Genomic DNA, 20,379 nt, shown 5'->3' with positions numbered 1-20,379 from the left:
TAGTCATCCCCTTTGGCAAAAACAAAGTGCCCACAAATTACCACATAGTTGGTAATCCATTAAGTACAGAACAAGTCATTAGGGACCTGGGGACCCAAGTTGATAGCAATCTCTCATTTGACAACCACGTGGCCAAAGTGGTTAGAAAAACATTTTATATAGCCCACCTAATCATGAAGGGATTCACATCTAGATCAGGGGAGGTCATCGTACCTCTTTACTCATCCCTCATCAGGCCCATAATTGAGTACAATGCCCCCTTTGGGATGTACCTTACCAGACACCTGCAGCAACTGGAAAGACCCCAAAAGTACCTCACCAAGAGGGTCAAAGGGCTCAAACAGATGCCATATGCTGCCCGGTTAAAGAAACTCCAGCTCTACTCAGTGGCATACCACCTGCTCAGAGGCGATCTGTGCCTGACGTATAAAGCCATGTCCAACCCGGAATTAATGGACATGCTGCACCTCAGAAAATCCAAATCCCATCGAGCTACGCTCGAGACTTGAACCTCAGCACTGAAATAAATAGGACATGCTGGAGGGACAGATTCATAACCCAGAGGCTCCCTTCACTCTGCAATAAAATCCCAGTCCAGGTTAGGCAGAGTCCCACATTGACTCTCTTCAAGAGGAATCTTGATGAGTGGATGGGAGATCGTAGGTTTACCCCGGCTATCACTTCTGTGTCACTGTTAGACAGAGGCACAGTATACTAACCTCAAAAAAAGGCATAGCAAAATTAATTTAAAATGGGTGGCGAAAGCCAAACACACTCTGGCTAGGCTTATAAATGCCCTAGGGTAGATAGCCTAGTGTGAACCTATGAACCTATGAACCTATTATTCCTTTATTGAAATACAGCTCTAATGCCACATTTATTGCACTACAAACTTTACTGTATATACTTTAATGCAGTTATTTGTATTGTTTCCTGTTTTTATTGCACTACCATTGGCATTATTCATTTATTGCACTACAGCTCTAAGTCCACATTTATTGCACTATAAACTTTACTGTATATACTTTATTGCAGTTGATGCTTTACTCTTTCTTGCTTATTTCACTGCAGTCAGCATAATACATCCATACTCACCACACTCACAGCACAAACTGGCGAAGCACCCAGCATACGACTCAACATTCGAGCCCTCTCAGCTGCAGCTGTTAGAAGAGAAGCACACCATTATGCATACCAGATTTGCAGACATTCATTGTACATATTGGTAAAACAGAGGAAAAGGTACTTAAATACTTGTGGGGCATTCCCTGCCCTTGCTTCTTGGACTCAGGTGTTCAAGAGTCCCCTCTTCCATCTTTTCAGGTTGTCATGGTGGTGACAACACTGCTCAGATGTGCGGGGGATACCAGTGAAACTGGTGAGTTCTCTGGGCAGCTGCTCCCAGGCCTCTGCCTTACATTCTGAGCCCTGGAAACCACCCTGCAGCAGCCTGTCAGCATGGTTTTGTATGAGGAGTCCAACCATGACCCTGGACTCCAGAATGCCCCAATGCTGCACCCAAAAAATGTGCACCTCCAACACCACCAGCCATAGTACACTGTCAGTGACAGAACTCCAATGAATTCTGCTGTATTCCCACCTACTGGGCTTAATGTAGGCTGTTTTCCTGCCCTTACACTTCACTGGGCAACATTCAAATAGTGGCACATTGCTTACCATCACGCAAACCAGAGCAGCTGAGCTGAGATTTGTGAAAACTGGCAGAACCATAGTCTTGGCAGAGCTTAGCAGTGTGCAAACCAGCCAAGCAGAGCAGAGCAGCACATAAGCACTGGCAGCCATTACCATGTTTATGCATTGCTTAGCAGGTCTCAGCATAGTTGCGTAGAGCTTGGCAGAGTGCAACGGGGCCATCTGTTATTAAAAAATGCATAATATGTATATCAAAATTCAATGCATATTTTCCCTTCCATGTATTCAAACTCTGGACCTTCTGCACATGAAGCTGTAACTCTATCCATTTAGCTACAAGGATATTACACAATCCAATAAACCTTCCCATATACCACTGAGCTAACTATAAGCAGTGCTGAGCACCCCTCCATGCCACACACACACACACACACACACACATACACACTTAGACATGCTTAAACACCCCTTTAAATAAATAATTAATTACATCTGGTTTCTATTTTTAGATGTCTGGCAGGTGTCTGCTATCTTATATGTGAGCATAGCTTGGCATTGCTGCGCTCCACATTTTGCGATGAAAACATGTACTAATGTACTGTGGAAGTGTGGGAATATAAGTCTGATACACATGCAGAGAACATCAGCATACAGAAGACAACGCAGAAGAAAACTAAAATGTGTTACAAAAGGTAAGCAATTTCTTTCTTAAATAAAGTCATTGTATAATAGCAACAACCTATCCTGGATGTGGGCTCACAGGATTTGCCCACGGTTGGCTTTGCTTCATCACTTGGGCTTCGCCTCATGATCAAACCACACCAGTCCTGGGAAAATCCGTTGATGCCAACACCCAATTGTGGGTTATTTTTAAATAATACTGTGTCTGAATCAACAAATCCTCAGATTATCCAATATCAATAACTTCTTGGCTAATTTTTAATCACACTGAAATTCTAAATGATATATCAAATTTATTGCAAGCTGATTTCTCATTCCACAAAGTCTATGAACTTTTTATATTCTTAAAACCGGGTAAGAACCTTGATCCAGATTTGGTGCGTCTTTTTATAGAAAACACAAACTACATGTGTTCCTTATTATCCAAAAGCTTTTTAATGTTATCAAACATAATGACTTTTCAAATAAACATATGAATTAGTCTAGAACAGTCTTTATTCACAAGCCCAAAACTGACTCTCTTTCTGTTAAAAAGTATCACACACTACCTTTAATTAGATGTCAAATTCTATACTACAATCTTAGCTAAACACTTTAGGACAATGGCTTGAAAGCTGGTAGAACTACCTCAACATTCCATTCTAGATTAATAGAAGGGAGAAAAACATTGTGCTAGAATTAAAAGTAACCCATAATAAATTAATTAATATGCTTATAGGTGTATTTGTACTCGATGCCAGTAAGTCATTTGATCAAGTCCACATTCCTTTTCTTTACTAAGTCATGAAAAAAATTAAACTTTCCTGACAAGTATTTCACTGCCATCAGAGTTCTTGGCAGTCACTAGGAATATTTCTCCTTCAACTGAGATCCCATCTTGGCTATACAAGCATATCCTTTATCACTCTATCTTTTTTTACTATCTCATGAAATACTCTTTTGTCAAATTATACACAATTTAAACTACATGGGTATATGTTTTGGTAAAACAAAATTAAAATACTTCATTTACAGATTACATACTGTTATATCTAAATCTTAAATAAGTCATTCCTAGGATTTTGAAAATTGTGAAGGAATACAGTAGGACTTCAAACTAAAGTTAAATATTTACAATTACATTCCATTGTATGGAAAGCTTTCTACATGGCCCATCTCATAAGTAAGGGTATCTCATCTAGGGGCAAAGAGGTCATAACATCCCTGTATTCTTTCCTTATAAGGCCAATTATTGAGTACAATGCCCCCTTCAGCATGTACCTCGTAAAGCATATGCAGCAGCTAGAGAGACCACAGGGGTTCCTCATCAGGAGAATCCAGGGCTTCAAACACCTACCCTACACAGATAGGCTAAAAGCCCTGTCCCTCTACTCAGTTTCATACAGACTCCTCAGAGGTGACATCTGTCTAGCATACAAAGGAATCTCAGACCCCGCCTTGATGGGACTGCTGCATATCCGCAAGTCAAGCTCTATTTGAGCAACCCATACGCACGACCTCAACCTGGTCTGTGATATCAATAGGACTTGTTGGCAGGATAGATTTGTGTCCCAGAGACTCCCCCATCTGTGGAATAGGCTCTTTCTCCATGTCAAGCAGAGCACCTCATTATCCCTTTTTCAGCGCAACCTGGATAACTGGATGCAAAACAGAAAATACACCCCTGGGATTCCACCTGTGTCCCTGCTGGACAGAGGCTCTGGGTGCTGATTTGTCTAAACATGGGCTAAACTTTTGGCTAGGCTTATAAGGGCCTCAGGGCCAATAGCCTAGTAACCTCCTATGATCATATATACTGACGTGTTTGCTAAAAATGCCAAAACAATCTTGTCCACAGCTAGTGGGTTTTGGCTTTATTGGTCTGAATGTACCCATAAAAACATAAAAAGTAAAAAGTCATTGGAATTCAAGAACCACGTAGCTGATCAGTGTATGTCCTTAAAGGATCATGTACATATATCCCATGTGTATCCATTACATGAGGTTTAAGGAACCACATAGTAAAAGGACTAGTTTGGCTGGGTATTTCTTGCAGTTTAAACTCACCAAGATAGAAGGATTTAGTTAAACTCACCAAGATAGAAGGATTTAGTTAACTAAAAGCAGTTCACTTTGTTACCTTTTTAGTTAAAAGTACATATGCTTGATTTTCACTCTTTATGCGGTGGTGGTGCTGCGGTAGCATTGTCGCCTCACAGCAAAATGTTATGCCATTCGATTCTCAGCTAGAGCGTCTTCTGTGTGGAGACATGCGTGAATGGGCGTACCTTCGTTGAAGGTTGTGCATCAGGGCTGGCAAACTCGGCACGTAAAAAATCTACTGCCAATCATTAGCGGACCGGAGTTCCGCTGTGGCGACCCTTAACCGGGAAAAGCCGAAAGACACAAACAAACATTAAAGAAAATTAATATACTGTTTTCTTCTTTGGTAACAACTTCTTGACATTCCACACATCACAACAAATAATTACCCACTTTGTGCTGAACAATTTATTATGACAGTGAATGCATGCATTTCCCATTTAACAGAAAATAAGATAATTTCAAATAGTATTATGCTGTCAAAGTGAAATTTAAAAACATCTTATCCTCTCCTGAATTTCATCTGGACAGCCACCTTAAAGTTAGTCCCACTTCTCAAATATAACAAAGATACATTTGAGCTCATTTTATCTTTGGTGAGCTACTCCAAGAAAAAAATGTTTTCTTTCATATCATTATTTAACTGCGTTATACATTCTAAGTATTCAGAAAGAAATATATATTTCTGAACAGATAATATATTTAGCAGAACATTTATAAATGATTACCCAAAACTTATTCATCAGTAAGTTATGTTATTCTATTGTCTCCTCATAAACTAGCAGCAATGGGAAAATGACCCACTATGTAATATGTAATGATAACTTGGCTGTAGACTTATTACATACTTTTTATACTTGTAATTCTATTTAAAATGTTTGGTCGCAAATTTAAAAGGTTTTTATAAAAGTTGCATTATCTCTAATATCCACAGTTGTAAGAAGTTCCATTTCCTTTTAGGTATATCTTTGAATAATATTAATTTGCTTAGTATCATCCGAGCATTTTATGACTAAAACTGGTTAAGAAGAGAAAATTTTTCAGTTATCTCATGCAAATCCTGTGTCAACTCGTGACTGGATTTATGGAAATTTTCTAAAACATTTCTACCATATGTAAAGAATTATCCTAATTTATGGGCTCATTAGAAGAGGTTCACTTGAACAATAATACTCAGCCATCTACCTATTAACTGAATAAACTACTTGAAACTTCAACAAGGCATCTTTATCCCTCCCAAACAGGAGGGTATGAGAGAGAGAGAGAGAGAGAGAGAGAGAGAGTGTCTCCTAGATCTGATAGCTAAAGTGATTTTATCTGGACTAAACTTTGTACTCTTTCACTTTATGGGATCACTTGATAAAAAATTGTAACAGATACAAATCAAGAGTTTAGTCAGTGATTTAATATTCAGCTATGGACTTTCACACTGATATGTGTGCATTACACATTCCCTGCGTTTAGTATGTTATTGCTAGAGGTTTATACAGCTTCCTAGTCTGAGGAACCCATCTATTGATATACATACTGTTTTTTTCCATTACACAGTAGATTAATAATTCAATTTAAACAGAGCTGTTGCTTCAGCTTTAGAACTCGGTAATTAATCTTTTTTTTGGTATTTCTTTAAGAGATGTAGGTACTGCACTTCTACAGTCTCAACTGTTTCGGTTTCAGATACCATAGTAAAGTATGCAAACACGGATATATCTCAATAGCAAATATTCTTTCAGCATTGTATTTCACCATGCATATATAATTTAGCATTGAGTTATTGTTTCCAATTTAGAACTGTATCTGCTCTTCTTTAGCAATTCTTTTCTTAAAATTTGTATGTAGCATGCCTCTATAGTCCTTGATGAGGAGTCATTATATTTTAGCATATTTGCCGTTTATTGTAAACATTTTAATATAGGTTCATAGGTTCCCAAGTATAAGTACTAGGCTAGCTGTCCTTGTGGGCCATTTTAAGCTTAGCCAGTTTCCCTTTTGGTACTTGAAATAACCTATCCCATTTGGTATTAGATTGGCCTTACCCATCCCATGCTCAATAATTATATATTACCCCTAATGAGAATAACTAGGCTCATACCATAGATAATTTGAGGGGACCCATGCATGGGATATAGCACTTAAAAGATGCCTCTGTTCATTAGTGGTGCAGGGGTCAGTCTTGTGGTAAGTTTTCTGTCTCCCATCCATATATCCAAGTTACGCTTGAATATAGATGGACAGGGATGCGCTTTGTTTTACATGGAATGAGGTGTCTGTTCAAAAGCACTGATGTCCTCTGCGAGATATAGCTGACCCTCCAAACTGTTCTATTTATGATACAGAAGAGGTTTAGTTCCCTATACCAAGTACTTCTGGTGCCTTTTGACGTGCTGATATGCAGTACATCCACCAGTACTGGGTCAGAGAATGCCTTGCATGCTAGATACAATGTCACCACTTAGCAGTCTGTAGGATACCAAGTATAGTGACAGGGCTTTGAGTCAGTCCATATAGGACATATTGTTTAGGCCTTGTAGCCTTTTAGTGAAGCATCTGTGTGGGCATTTCAGTTTCTGCATGTGTCTGTACAGATACATGGCCAAGGGGGACATTATACTAAAAGATTGGCCTAATGAGTGCTGAATAAAGGGGAACAATAGCATCCTTAGATCTAGACACAATTCCTTTGTTGATAAGATGTGTAATATAGAAGGACCTTCTTATGATGATGGACATATGTTGGTCAAATAATAGGTCACTGTCTATATAAGTAGCCAAATCCCAAACAACTGGGTTATCTCTTAGGGGCATATTATCATTGTGGTACTTATCCAGGATAGATTACTTTCCAAAGGATACAATAATGCATTTCTTGCGCTTTTTAGTTTCAGTCCATGATTTTCTCACCAGTTATTCATTTGGGACGAACTTTCATGCAGGATGGCTAAGTTATCTGGGAAACTGAATGACTGCTCATAGTTTGCAGCCATCAGCAAACTTTGTCAGCCACAGCCCTTTGGCATTGGCTTTTGGAGAGGTCCCACCACAGAAGCCTACATATATACTACATATGTCATGTCATACCTCTCAACCTCTCAGTGCAAGAAATCTGGACAAAGCCAGAAATAATGGGGGAACAAAGGCCCAAAAATAGGGACATATTTTAAATATTGCTCCTATAAGCTTAGAAAGTTGTTAAAATAACAGGTTTTGCATTATTGTGTAATTTCTGAAGGATATGAAGTCTGAAACTCAAATGGCTGTCATTATTTAGTGACTTCAATCTTCAATGATTTGCCAGAAAACTGCAAATTTTATGAGAAACAGACCAAAGATTTGTTTGTTTGTGTCTTTCGGCTTTTCCCGGTTAGGGGTTGCCACAGCGGAACTCCGGTCCGCTAATGATTGGCAGTTGATTTTTACGTACCGGCTTGCCAGGCCTGATGCACAACCTTCAACGAAGGTACGCCCATTCACACATGTCTCCGCGCAGAAGACGCTCTAGCTGAGAATCGAACTGGACAGCCGTCTTACTGTGAGGCGACAATGCTACCGCAGCACCACCACCGCGGGTATATTAGGCAAAAATCTGGGCATTCTGCAAAAATCGGGACAGTTGAGAGGTATGTATCACATACTGGAAATGTCTTCAGTAAAAACAGTTTAAAAATACTAGCTTCCTTTCAGTTCTTTTTTTCCTTCTTTTCACTTAACATTTCACTGGCATATTCACCACTTCCCTTCCAGCTTTCTTTTCTTCTGTTCCTTTGAAGCCAAGTAATGCACCTTCTTGCAACTTCATGTGCCTGCCAATTCTGATGCAGCTGTCTTAAACAGTTCAGACTGCATATATGTATAGCACCACTGACTCAGTAATTTAAGCAAACTGACTTGGCTTGAATTGGTACTCATAGCAAAATCATAATGGAAATGGAATCATTTTTATTATAGTTCTCTATATTCAAATGTTTGTTTTTCAATGACAGCTCATACTTTCGCATACTCTTATAGTGGCATATTAGAACCATACATTATTATATTTTCATTGTTTTTTATGCTTTTCTCTATTTGTCAGGTATCTTTATAGGGGTGATGAGGTACCTTTTCAGCTCAACTCAGTATAAATCATCTTGCATCCAATTTAAAAATGTGAAACCATCAAAAAACACTTTCTTTTCACACATTTTGTTTAAGTCATTGTCAGTATTACATTACATGGTCTAATTAAATTGAATCTGCAGTTGAACCCACTCCCACCATTAGGGGTCACCAATTATTTCATACCAGCTGGACAGGCAGATACTTTTATAAGAAAATAAGGTGTGGCCTTACCTGGCTTGACAACAGGTTAGGCACTATATGTTTCTTTGGTTGCCTGAGGAATACGTGGCAGCACCTTTCTTGGCCAGTCAGTAGATGCTGGTTTATTGCACACATTAGACCTTCCAGGGGAGGTAATGTCATCTGTTCTAGGCTGCTGGCAATTCTGTTGAGAAAAATAAATATAAATTGAAATTGCATTCATAAGTCAGAGCACTGTTGTTAAACAAATGAAACAGATGTCATATTAGCAGAAACAGTTTCTTGCATGTTTGTATGACTGTGTTTAGCCACAGCAGTTTGCCATAAAAGAAACAATACTAATCAGTGAACATTTTGTGTAATTTGCATTCAGACTTAGCAAGCTGACATGCATGCTTAGTAAAAAGTGATCTGCGTGGGTTCTTATACAGATATTTTATTTATATATTCTTTTTACATACTTCAAATAACTATAACTTCTGGCAGTCCACAAGCTGTATTTTCGTATAAGTGAAGAACTCTTCATATCAAGAAAGACGAAAGCAACAGATATATACAACTAAAAATGTCACTGCCTTGCACTGGCAGTAATATGCACATATATCTATATTTTCTTAAAGGTGTTTCCTCCTGGTCCTAAACACATAATTTTGTAATGAGCTATAAAAGGAAGGGGCTGACAGCTCTACCCATCCATATTCATGATCAAAGGAAGATTATTCCTTTGCAGTTGTCGTGCTCATATTATTTTTACTTTTCTTATGACTATAGCCATGTATACTCTGTATGTGTATTACAGTTTCTTAATGTATTAAATAAAATATTGTTTAATAATATGAAAGCCATGCTGTTATCTTTCTTTTGAATAAGATTCAACAATATAAAAGTATTGTTGACTCCTTGTTGCTACTGTGTAGTGCACACCTTTCTAATGAAGAGAAGCTTCAGACCATGCTGCCTTCCTCAATTAGCCATAGGTTTGAATCAGAGTAACTCTCAGAAAAAAAAACTCACCCCAGGAACAGTTAGCCAAGTAATCTGATCTTTTGTGTGGACAGTGAAAACATGGTGGTGATAATGCTTTTCCTTAAAAGCCTAGTAGTACTAATTACTGAGATGTCAGCTTACATTAGTACATAAAGAAGTATACAAGTGGCAATTGCCTTCATCAAGGCTTACAGTTGACTGGAGTGGGATTAGATGAGACAATACCAGTGCCACACATTAAAGTGATCTCTTTGTAGAGCAGGCTGTTAGACACTGCAGAAGTAAATAGAGTGACAGGTTTTCTGGTATGCCCAGGGCAGGTACTTAGCAAGCTATATTATGTAGAGCCTTTGACATTTGGGAATCAGTAGTGAGAGTTCATCTGTGGCCTTCTAGCCCCCTTCCCTTAGGTCATACAGAAAAGGGTTTTGTTATGTAATTCTGTAGTGTTCTGTCAACAGCAGCACCTCTGCAGCCAACAAATATACATAGCTCTTACTGTTGCCAACTCCACAATGCCTTACACAGAGATTGTCTAGAAGATAAGACATGATCAATTTACCATTCTATGATATGGGTTTTACTGATAATGATGACTCAAATTAAACTTACATTTTAATGTCTCTAAGTTGTAGGAATTTTAAAATGCATATGAACAGTTAGTCTTTCTTTTTATATAAACCTCTAATGACAGCTAATCCATGTCCTATGTGAATGTATAACAAAATACACTTAAATGATATGGAGCATACATAGTAACCAGAACAATTAACTGGTTGTTTAATGTGCCAAAATTAGGCAGCTGCATAAGGGAATCAGTATCATAGGTTACTACAACCTGCCAACTATTTACTGACTCACTTCTTTGCCAGTTATTCTTGCCACCTGCATAATGATTGGGAATTTGTGAGAAAATATAGCTATAAGATAAACAATTTTTGTTATGGTTTAAATGGAGATTTTTTTGGGTGGTGCAGGCATTTTTGGCAAATACTCTCACATATATTCTTTACCTTTACTACACGATATCACTATAAAATCCTCAGTGGCGCTTCACTGACTTCTCCGTCATTTCACACACTTCCCACATCTGAACTTTGAGAAACTGTGAGAAACAAGCTTTTCATCAAAAAAGGAACGAAAAAAGCTTTTATTTCAATTCTGGTTAAATATTTTCAGTTGCACTCATAGTGACCTGTGTGGATACTACTGTACTTGCATTTTTCTGTGTTTTAGCCAAAAAAAGTTATCTGTTTACATTTTTAGTTTGTTCTGGGGCCTTAATTTTGGGAGAATGGTGAATTATTGCAGATCTGAACTTGTTTATACATTGTATTGCACTATCTTCATAAATAGAACTACTTTAAAGAGTTAGTTACTTGCATTTTGAACTCGGTCTGGGACCTTAGTCTTGTAGTTTCATTTGCAGTTGTGGTAGAATTGTGAAATACTGCCGAATCTTGGCCTCATTTAGCCATCTATTATTGCATTTTCCATAAATAGTGTTACTGGTATATTTCTGCCTACTCTGGTGCCTTAGAGTATAGTGAGATTGCAATAGTGGCAGTACTTCAATTTTTGCTGTAGGATTTGTGCTTCTGTACTTCTACAGCTGTTTGTACTCCAGTTTGCTGCTAGAGTATTACATTCTGTTTATCATTTGCCTGCTTAAAGTTGCATTCCATTGCTTTTCCGTTTGTTACATTGCTGTTTTCCCCCTGTCCTTTGGGTCTGCCTCAGCTCCCACTGTTACAGTACCTCTGTAAATGTGGTGCATTTGTGCGGCTCTTGGCTCATTTCCACAGAGCTCAGCAAGGCTTGGCATCCTCATTTTTGCTGCACCTAGCATCATCCAGGCTGAGTAAACTACTTTTGCTTGAAAAATTCGACTTGTTCAAGTTAAGTGTACTGCTGTTGTCCTCTTTAATTATTTATTGCATTTATCTGTGCTTTAAGAGTGTAAAGTGCATTTGTTTTCCAATGTTCTTGCTGCTAGATTAATTGCTTAAAAATCACCATAACAGTGTTGTCTTAGCTAGTTGTTGAATTGGTTTATCTTAGCTTTTCACTTCCAGCTAACCTTTGTATGATCTTACATTAAGAAGACTTAGGCTCTTCCTGCTAGTGCTCCTGCTAAATGTGGTGAGTTTAAGTTAAAAACGTGACCTGAGGGTCCAACCAGGGGATAAGAACATGGTAAATAGTCTACTCATGTACTCATGCAATCCAGTGAAAAGCAAACAAATATCCACAAAGAATCTAGTTTCAGGAAAGCCTACTAAGTCTGATTTAGGGGTGATGGACCAAATTGCCCACTTGGCTGCTATCCAAGATGGAGAAACATGCACCAAGGAGCGGGGTAGCTCTGAGATGGCCACAGAAGCTAAAGTAAATAAGATGTAAACTGAAGTCATCAAATTAGCAGCACTCTGGAGGAATACATCAAAGCCAATGACTGGAAAGTGGAAGAAATTGAGAGGGCACTTTCTCAGATCTCTGGTGAGCGTAAGCAGCTACAAACTGAGAAAATATATATAAAGAGGATGATGGATCAATATGAGGTGCTGTAGGAAAGTATACAAGTGAAATTAGCACAATTTGAGGAAAGACGATCTCCATTTTATGTCAATCCCAGAAAAATTGGACAGTGCAGATTGCAAGAAGTTTATGAAAGCCTACTTAGCATCATAAACAGGAATAGCCCTGGAAGATCTTAATTTAGAGAAAGCGTATAGGCTATACCAGTTGATCAGTCTCAGGTATTCATGGATCACAACTACTTAGTGGCTACTAGGATTCAATTTCCTCCAGTCATACACAAATGCAAGGAGTTGGGGCTGTGATGCAAGCTAAAATAGGTTGCAGCACTGAAGGTCTTCCATATGGATGGCACAAAAACCTTTGTAGATTCAGAGGCAACATTGGAGGGAGTGCAGAAACTGACAGAAAGAGAGGAGGGCAACAAAGTGTCCAAGAAAGGAGACAGGACAGTTCCACTATGAAAACATAGATAATACCAGTGAATCCCTTCCCAGTCTTTCAGCAAAAGAAGAAGGAAAAACAGGTGACTATTGAGGCATATTCTCACTTGATACAGAAGGCTCTTCAAGAAGTGGAACAAACCAAAGGAACAGTCACAATGCAGGATGATGAATGAGAGTCAGATCAGTGGCTGAACTCTTTAAAAACTGTATGCTAAATATTATTGTTGTTGTTGTTTTATATTCATGTGAATGGCTGGGATTTGATAATGGACTCTCATGGAGGGTTTCTTGAAATAAGCTGGGAGTTATGTGTGTACAGATGGATACATACAATTTTTTAATTTGTCTCTTTGCAAACACAGTGGAATATAGCAATAGTAAATATTTAAATATTCAGCTAAACTCATCAATGGGCTGAGGACCCAGAGACACATCATAAATGAAGAGGCGGGGTTGTACACTACAGAGAAGAAACTCTTATTTCCACTTTACTACTAGCCAATGGGAATTGTTTCAATAAATATCAATTCAGATTTGAGTTAGGGATTTAAGGGACAAAAAACAAACCTTTACGATATCTTGTTACTGCATTAATGATGCCTAAACAGACACTAAAGACATTTTCTTAGGGGCATAAGAGGCAAAAATAAGATTAATAGGCAGTGAGAACTGTTCAAAATCTACAAGAATGAGGGCTAACACATTATTAATGACTCAAGATAGTATTTTTTGTAAGGGAATAATTTAGATGATGTTGCATTTAGAGGAAGCAAGTGGGTAGTGAGTGGGTGAAATAGCAGCTGTGTTACGGTTTTCTATCACCCAGAGGCATTTAGGCGAACATGGGAGAAAGGTTTCCAAAATACTGGAATTTGTGTATAAATGTTTTTGTTGTTATTTAGTAGGACTAATGTGCAAAGTTATAGTAAAGGGGAAAGGTGAGGGAGGATTAAGCTGTGTACTGTTATGTGTCGGCTATTTCACTTAAACTTACAAAGAGTGACACAGAAAAATATGAGTGCATCCTGGCAAATGATTAAGAATGCAGGAGGGAGAGATGTGCTTAATGGATCTAGAGAACAACACAAAAGGTGCACAAAAATAATATAAAATCCTGATGTTAAAGCTTTTATCATGGAATGTGAATGGGCTAATTAGTTCGGAGAAGACAGACAGAAGATTCTGACTTTTGCCTTTAAAACAGAGACACAGATCCTGCTATTGCAAGAGACAATTCTAGGATCTTGGGAACACAAGAAGCTAAGTAAAAACTCTGAAAGATGGTGTTTTAGTGCTCAGATGGGAAGAGAAAGAAAAAGAGGTGCCATGAAACTGGTTAAGAAAAGAGCAGGGATAGCCATTGAATATAGCAAATTAGACCCAAGGGAGAGACAAGTTACTGTGATAGTAACAGAATAACTATAGTATGTCTATATTTCCCACCCAAAACATCTGTAAGATATATGAAGGAACATTTAGGAGAAATACTTGTTTTCCACCATGGGCTTCAATTAATAGGCTAAGGCTGGAATTAAATGATCAACAGGACAGATGTGTTTGAAGGCCGCAGAGGACTGCAAGCTTCAACTGAAGCCTGGTTTCTTGGAAAATATCTGAACTATTTGGGTTGTGGGATGTAAGTGAGATAGTGAATACAGGGAAATATGACCTTCTTTTCAACTTGACACTGAAGTTGGGCTAGACTGGATAGAGTTCATAAATCCTAGGAACACAGAGAATTACTGGGGGATGTTCAGACTTACCCGATTGTCGTCTCTGACCATGCCTGGCATTGGTCACAGTTTTCTCATCAGATGAGAAAGGCTTAAGTAAGCAGTGGAGATTTGCAACATACTTGTTAAGAAAACAGAATTTTAAGACATGGGTTAAACCAGTAATCCAGGACAAGATATCTCATTTTGATTTCTGTCAAAGAAGAATAGGTGGTAGGTGGGATTATCTAAAAAGGGAAATGGGGATAGAAATAAGGATGAAGGAAGGTGAGAGGTGGAGAGAGAGGAACAGAAATTATATGGCAGGAATAAATAAAGTTAAGAAGTTCCAGAGGGGACAAGTAGGGGCATCAGCTGCTGTAACAGGGGAGTAGAAGGAAGCCAAGGAGAAAATGGAGGAATATATTTATTAATTTGAAAGAATATAGGAAAGAAGCATTAAAACAGGACTGTTTTGAATTTACTCCAAAAGTGGTTAAAATGCTTGTGCAGATCCAAAAAGTTCAAACTGCATTAACTAAAATTAGGAATTCTAACATGGGCAGGATGGAAACAAGATTAGAAAATATTCAAGAAGTAATGAGAACATATTTTGGGATGGTGGATGTAAAAGACACAATATTAGGAGCTGGCAGTGTCAGGCGGAAGGATTTCTGAATGTATTGATGATGCATGGATTACACAAGAGGACAAGAATGAGTTAATGGGACAAATTACAGAAAAGTAGATAAAACAGGCAATCAAGCATCAAGCAGCAGGAAAATCACAGGTTCGAATGGTGTACATAGTCAATTGTGGAAACTAGTGCAACAAAAAGTGATTCCCAAATGGGTGAAACTGTTTAATACCATACTGGAGGGTGAAGCAGTGCCGGATTCTTGGTCTACTGCTGTAATGGTGGTTACACCTAAAGAGGGCAATGACCCCCTCAGATCCTGGGGCATATAGGCCCATCTCAGTATTAAACCCTAATTATAAAACTTTTATGTCTACACTAGCCAGGAGACTATCAAAACAATTACCCAGTATTATTCACCTAGACCAATGTGGGTTCACAGGAGGTAGTAGGGGAAACATTTGATAATATAAAATCAATCATGCTTTAGAGTATGGTGGAATGTACAAAACTGAGCTTTCTAAAGGTGGGATTAGATGCAGAGAAAGCATTTGATAGCATGAGATGGGAGCATCTTTTTATGGTATGAACACATTTGGGATTCCAATCAATGGGTGAACCCATTGCAAAAAATGTACATGTATGCCAAAGTAAATATCATAATAGGAGGCTACCTCTCTAGGAGTTTTACTCCATCAAGGGGAACATGGCAGGGTTGCCCTCTGTCTCCATAACCCTTTGCATTATATAGTGAGTCACTGGCCATTAAGTACTCCATGAAAAATGGGTTTTCTTTGTACAGTAGGATGGAAACATTTGCATTATTTGCTGATGATATCATAGCATACTTAGCATATCTAGAGAGGGATGTACCTATATTATTCAAATCTTAAAGGAAGACCAACACATAGCTGTGTGCAAATAATGAAACTAAAATGAAAGCTATTGTGGTAAATTCTACCCCAACTATTGTATAAACTAAACACCACGACAGAGGACACCAAAACTTTGTAGGATTAGCGCTTTTGTTTATGCTAATTAGATAAACTTCATCAGATACAAACAAAAGGGAAACAGTCATTTATATATACAAAAAAGCATGACATCACATCCTGTCCATCAATAATATAATATATATATATATATATATATATATATATATATATATATATATATATATATATATATATCAAAAAATATAAAATAGATATATAAATGAAAATGTACTAAATTGAATAAGTATATAATTGTCCAAAATTAAAAACATCTAACGAAGTAATGCCTTCAATTTCAACATGCTCATGATAGAAACTGTGTCATTAAGTCCAGGAAACACAGAAGCATTCAGCCTGAGCTGCCACATAAGTTCTTTTTCCTCTAAATATAAAGAAACAGGCCCCCCCCCTCCCATTTTCTGAAACTCTTTCTATTACTAAGAATTTAAATTCATGATACGGAAAAACTGATACATGCCTAGCCAAAGCATTTGTTAAATTAAGTTTGGATATGGCATGTATATGTTCGTATATTCTAGATTTTACCATTCTATCAGTCTTCCCTATTGACTAAGTGCAACATCACCCCTATTTGTGGAGGAAAGAGAAAATGAGATATTTGGAGGTACGGATAAGAAAAGACCTGGCTCATGCAGCAAAGGAGATGTGGAGGAAAAAGAACAAAAAATAGTAAGCTATGCTAGGTAGTGGCACATAATACATATGGATCTTGACAGCAAACTAAATGTAATGAATATTCCTTGTGCCATTAGTGTTGCATATCAGTCAGGCTTATCCAAATAAACCAGACCCCAAAATATGGGTGAGACTAAAGAAGGAATTGCCAGCTTTCATTTGGGAAGGTAAGAGACCAAGGGTTAGCTGGGATAAGTTAGTGCTACCTGTCCTGCAGGGAGGGCTGGGGATGTCAGATCTGGAAGGATATTACAAGGCAACACAGAGATTAGGTTGTTATATTTGCTTCAATTAGAGCAATACAGACATAAATAGAAGCAAATGGCAGTGGAATGGGAAACTAGCTTAGAATGAAGGGACATTATGGAGATGCGGCATCAAGATCCAAAGAGAAAAAAGGAAAGGCTATTTTTTTTAAATGCATTAGACACTTTACATGAACTCATAGGAAAATCAAAAGATAAACCTTTTAAGTATCTAACACCAATAGGAACCATGCTAAAACTCACGTGTTGTAAGAGTCATGAGGTCTGTGGCTGAAAGATGGAAGACGTTGAACATTTACCCTAAATTTTGGCAGCAGTTAGCAAGGGGGAAGAGGATATGAACTTGGATCAAGCTTGGAAGGCATTTCAAATACCTGAAAGACACATACTAGCAGATTATGCATTATTCAGGGAAGCAAAATAGCTGTTAGGACAGATGGCACATAGGATGGCCAAAGTAAGCTGGGCAGAGCTAATATCTGAAGCAAGATTAGAAGAGACAAGTAAGGAGAGATTGATATCAAGAGGAAATGAGAGATGTGTGGAAAAGAAACCAGGCAGAGGAAAAGAAGTAAGACAAGGTTGGAGCAATATGTTGAAAAGGGCTCTGAAAAAAGAAGAATGGCAAGAGGTCCTCTTAGCCCCAAGGTATGCAACCAAATCCAGGAAATGCAGAATCTTTGTAGTGTTTATACAGATGTTTTCATACAACACAGAGGCTTCACAAAACGTTCCCACATGTACCAGAGGTATGTTGGACGTATAATAGAGATCAACAAGGGATGTGGGAACATATATTCTGAGAATGTGACAGGCTTACAACATTAAAAGAAGAAACTAACAGCTGGTTAACACTGTTTATGCAGGGATCAATAAAAGTGTAAAGAGATTTATGGCTTTTAAACTTTGATCTGGGAATAAAAATATCAAATGTAAAAAGGAAAAAAAAAAAGATTAATTGTTGGGGATAGTGGTGAAAAAAATCAATTACCCGTAAATGGAAGAAGGAGGAAAGCCTGAAGTAGAAGGATGGTAGGGAATTGATGAAAGATCTTATGAGAGATGACTGAATAGCAAAGCATTCAGTTAGTGCGTCTGATGACAAGGATTATGTTAAAGGTGCCAGGGGTATGTACAAATGGGATTATCAGATAGGGAATACTTTAAGATGATGTTTCCAGCCAACACAGAGTTGGATTATACAACTAAGGGGTATGGTGAAGTAATTTAAATAGGGTGAGGGCAGGTGGGGTGGGAGGAAGTGGGTTTGTTCTCCTTTTTATTACTGTTGTTAATGCTAAAGAACAGATTCAAATTTGTAAGGATTCACATAAAACAGCTGAAATGTTATGTGAATTTGAGTATATGGCAGTTCCATGAGTAGGAAATACAAGCAAATAAGGGAAGTTTATCACAAATAAAAATTTGTTGAGCAATGTTGGAATTGGAACTGTAATTGCTAGGTTTGGACTGAGGTCAGATGTTGTAAGACAGTGTCTGTTTGGTTACATATTAATTGCTTAGAAATAGCCTAGCTACCAGAGGAGTCTTTGGTGCACCAAACATGCATACTGCATACATATTGTAAAGAACGCGATAATAAATTGGAAAAAACAAAGACTTGGGATAACTCATCTAGTGGCAGAAGTGAGTAGCCTGGTTTGTGAGTTGGGAAACACATACAAAGGCTTAAAGTGAGTTTGTTTTATTAACCAGACGTCTGATGAAGCAACGGCTATCATTGTGAAAGTGCTCACCGTTTTATAACAATAAATAAGAGATTTGACTTCATTTTTGCTGCAGTTTTGCCTGTTATTCCAGTGACCTTCCTTGTTGGTTCTTATGCTTGGGACTTTTTACACTTTTATCTGAGCAATTGTCAATAAATATTTTGTTATATCTCAAAGATCATTACTCATAATTCTTAACTAGTAGAAATTACTCACATAGTTTGTTTTCTTTTATGTAAATGTATCTTTGCTTTGTCTTAAGTGATAATTCAGTAACAGTGTTTGCCACCGTAGCAGGCTGGTAATTTGCCTCAGATGCAGGTGACAGACTCTGCTGTGGCCAAGCTGGTTCCTCAGACCACACCCCTTTTTCACAAGCTCCCTCTGTGTGACAAAGACACCACTATGCACTGGGGGTTAGCAATCCCCTGTAGCTGCTGGCCTCCCCTTAATGAACAAGGGAGAACCACTTTTGTTGGTGTTGGAAGAAGGGGCAGGGAAAGTGCCCCTGCTTAACCAGAATCTTGTGACCATCCCTGAGGAAGCTACTGCTCCCATTAAAAATATGTTTGCCTTAATTTTCCTGTCAAAAAAGAAACAGAAAACTAAACTTATAGCTTATTAAGTCCAGGTCAGTGTCTTCTACAGGATATTGACCTTTCTTAACAGGTGGTTTCTGGTAAAAGAAAAAGTGATTCTTCTTTTCCTGAACAGATTCAAGAAATTAAATCTAGAGAGGAATGTGATGGAACAGATACAGTTTTCTTCCCCTCAGAATTCTGATTCAGACTCCATGTAGAGCATGTCACCTGAATCTCCGTATCAGTGATCGTCTTTCTCAGAGACTATTTCCAGAATCTGCAAGTGTATTCAGTGGAAGAACACTGAGGTTTCTCAGTTCCCCAGAAAATACTATCAGCTATTACAGGAGGAATTTCCAGAACCTTTACCCATTTCCCCAGTTCTGTCAGCACTGGAAGAAATGTGTGTTACTGCCTGCAATTTTCCACATACTCAGCCTACTACCCCTAAAAAGGCAAATAGAATGTATAAAGTTCCTCGTTCTTTTAAGTTTTATACACTCTAGACGCTGCCCATTCAATTCTCAGTTAGAGCGTCTTCTGTGTGGCGACATGCGTGAATGGGCGTTCCTTCATCAAAGGTTATGCATTAGGCCCGGCAAGCCAGCATGTAAAAATCTACTGCCAATCATTAGCAGACCAGAGTTCTGCTGTGGCGACCCCTAACCGGGAAAAGCCGAAAGACACAAACAAACAAACAAACACTCTTCCCAAACATGACCCAGTAGGCATAGCTTTAATTAATCCAGCTGCTGCCTAACATTTTAACTCTAACCCTTCCCCTGTTGTTAAGGATGGTAAAACAATTTTTAAGTTTGGAGAGAAGTGTTTGCTTCTGCAACTTTAATTTTTATAATTTTGAGTTGTCAGGCTCATGTTAAAGTTTACTGTGACTAACTTTGAAAATATGAGAAATGTTTTATCTGCAGTTCCTTCCTGTGAAGAAAAATCTGCTTTTTGTGGTTTGGTTTCTTTGATTTTTTCAGGTCACTAGTCATTTAAGGTGTGTTTATGACTGTAGATAGTACATCCAGTGAAGTTGCCACTGGTACTGTGTTGAGGAGGTTTGCCTGGCTTCA

The 20,379-nt window shown here is 38.2% G+C and overlaps 1 protein-coding gene across 1 annotated transcript in view; it reads right to left on the bottom strand.

Moving 5' to 3' along the window:
* The window catches only part of ADAM19 (ADAM metallopeptidase domain 19), a 1,509,956-nt gene that overhangs the window by 44,886 nt on the left and 1,444,691 nt on the right, over positions 1 to 20,379 (bottom strand). The window contains exon 22 of the mRNA XM_044069332.1: positions 8,743 to 8,896. Within this exon, the coding sequence (XP_043925267.1) occupies positions 8,759 to 8,896 (138 nt within the window). The 3' untranslated portion in view covers positions 8,743 to 8,758. The remainder of the gene's footprint in view (positions 1 to 8,742; positions 8,897 to 20,379) is intronic.

Source organism: Protopterus annectens, chromosome 4.part0 (genome assembly GCF_019279795.1).
Source record: "Protopterus annectens isolate FY-2018-M chromosome 4.part0, PAN1.0, whole genome shotgun sequence".
Classification (NCBI taxonomy): domain Eukaryota; kingdom Metazoa; phylum Chordata; order Ceratodontiformes; family Protopteridae; genus Protopterus; species Protopterus annectens.
The sequence above is the reverse complement of the archived record's forward strand: the minus strand, read 5'-3'. Positions and strand labels throughout refer to the sequence as shown.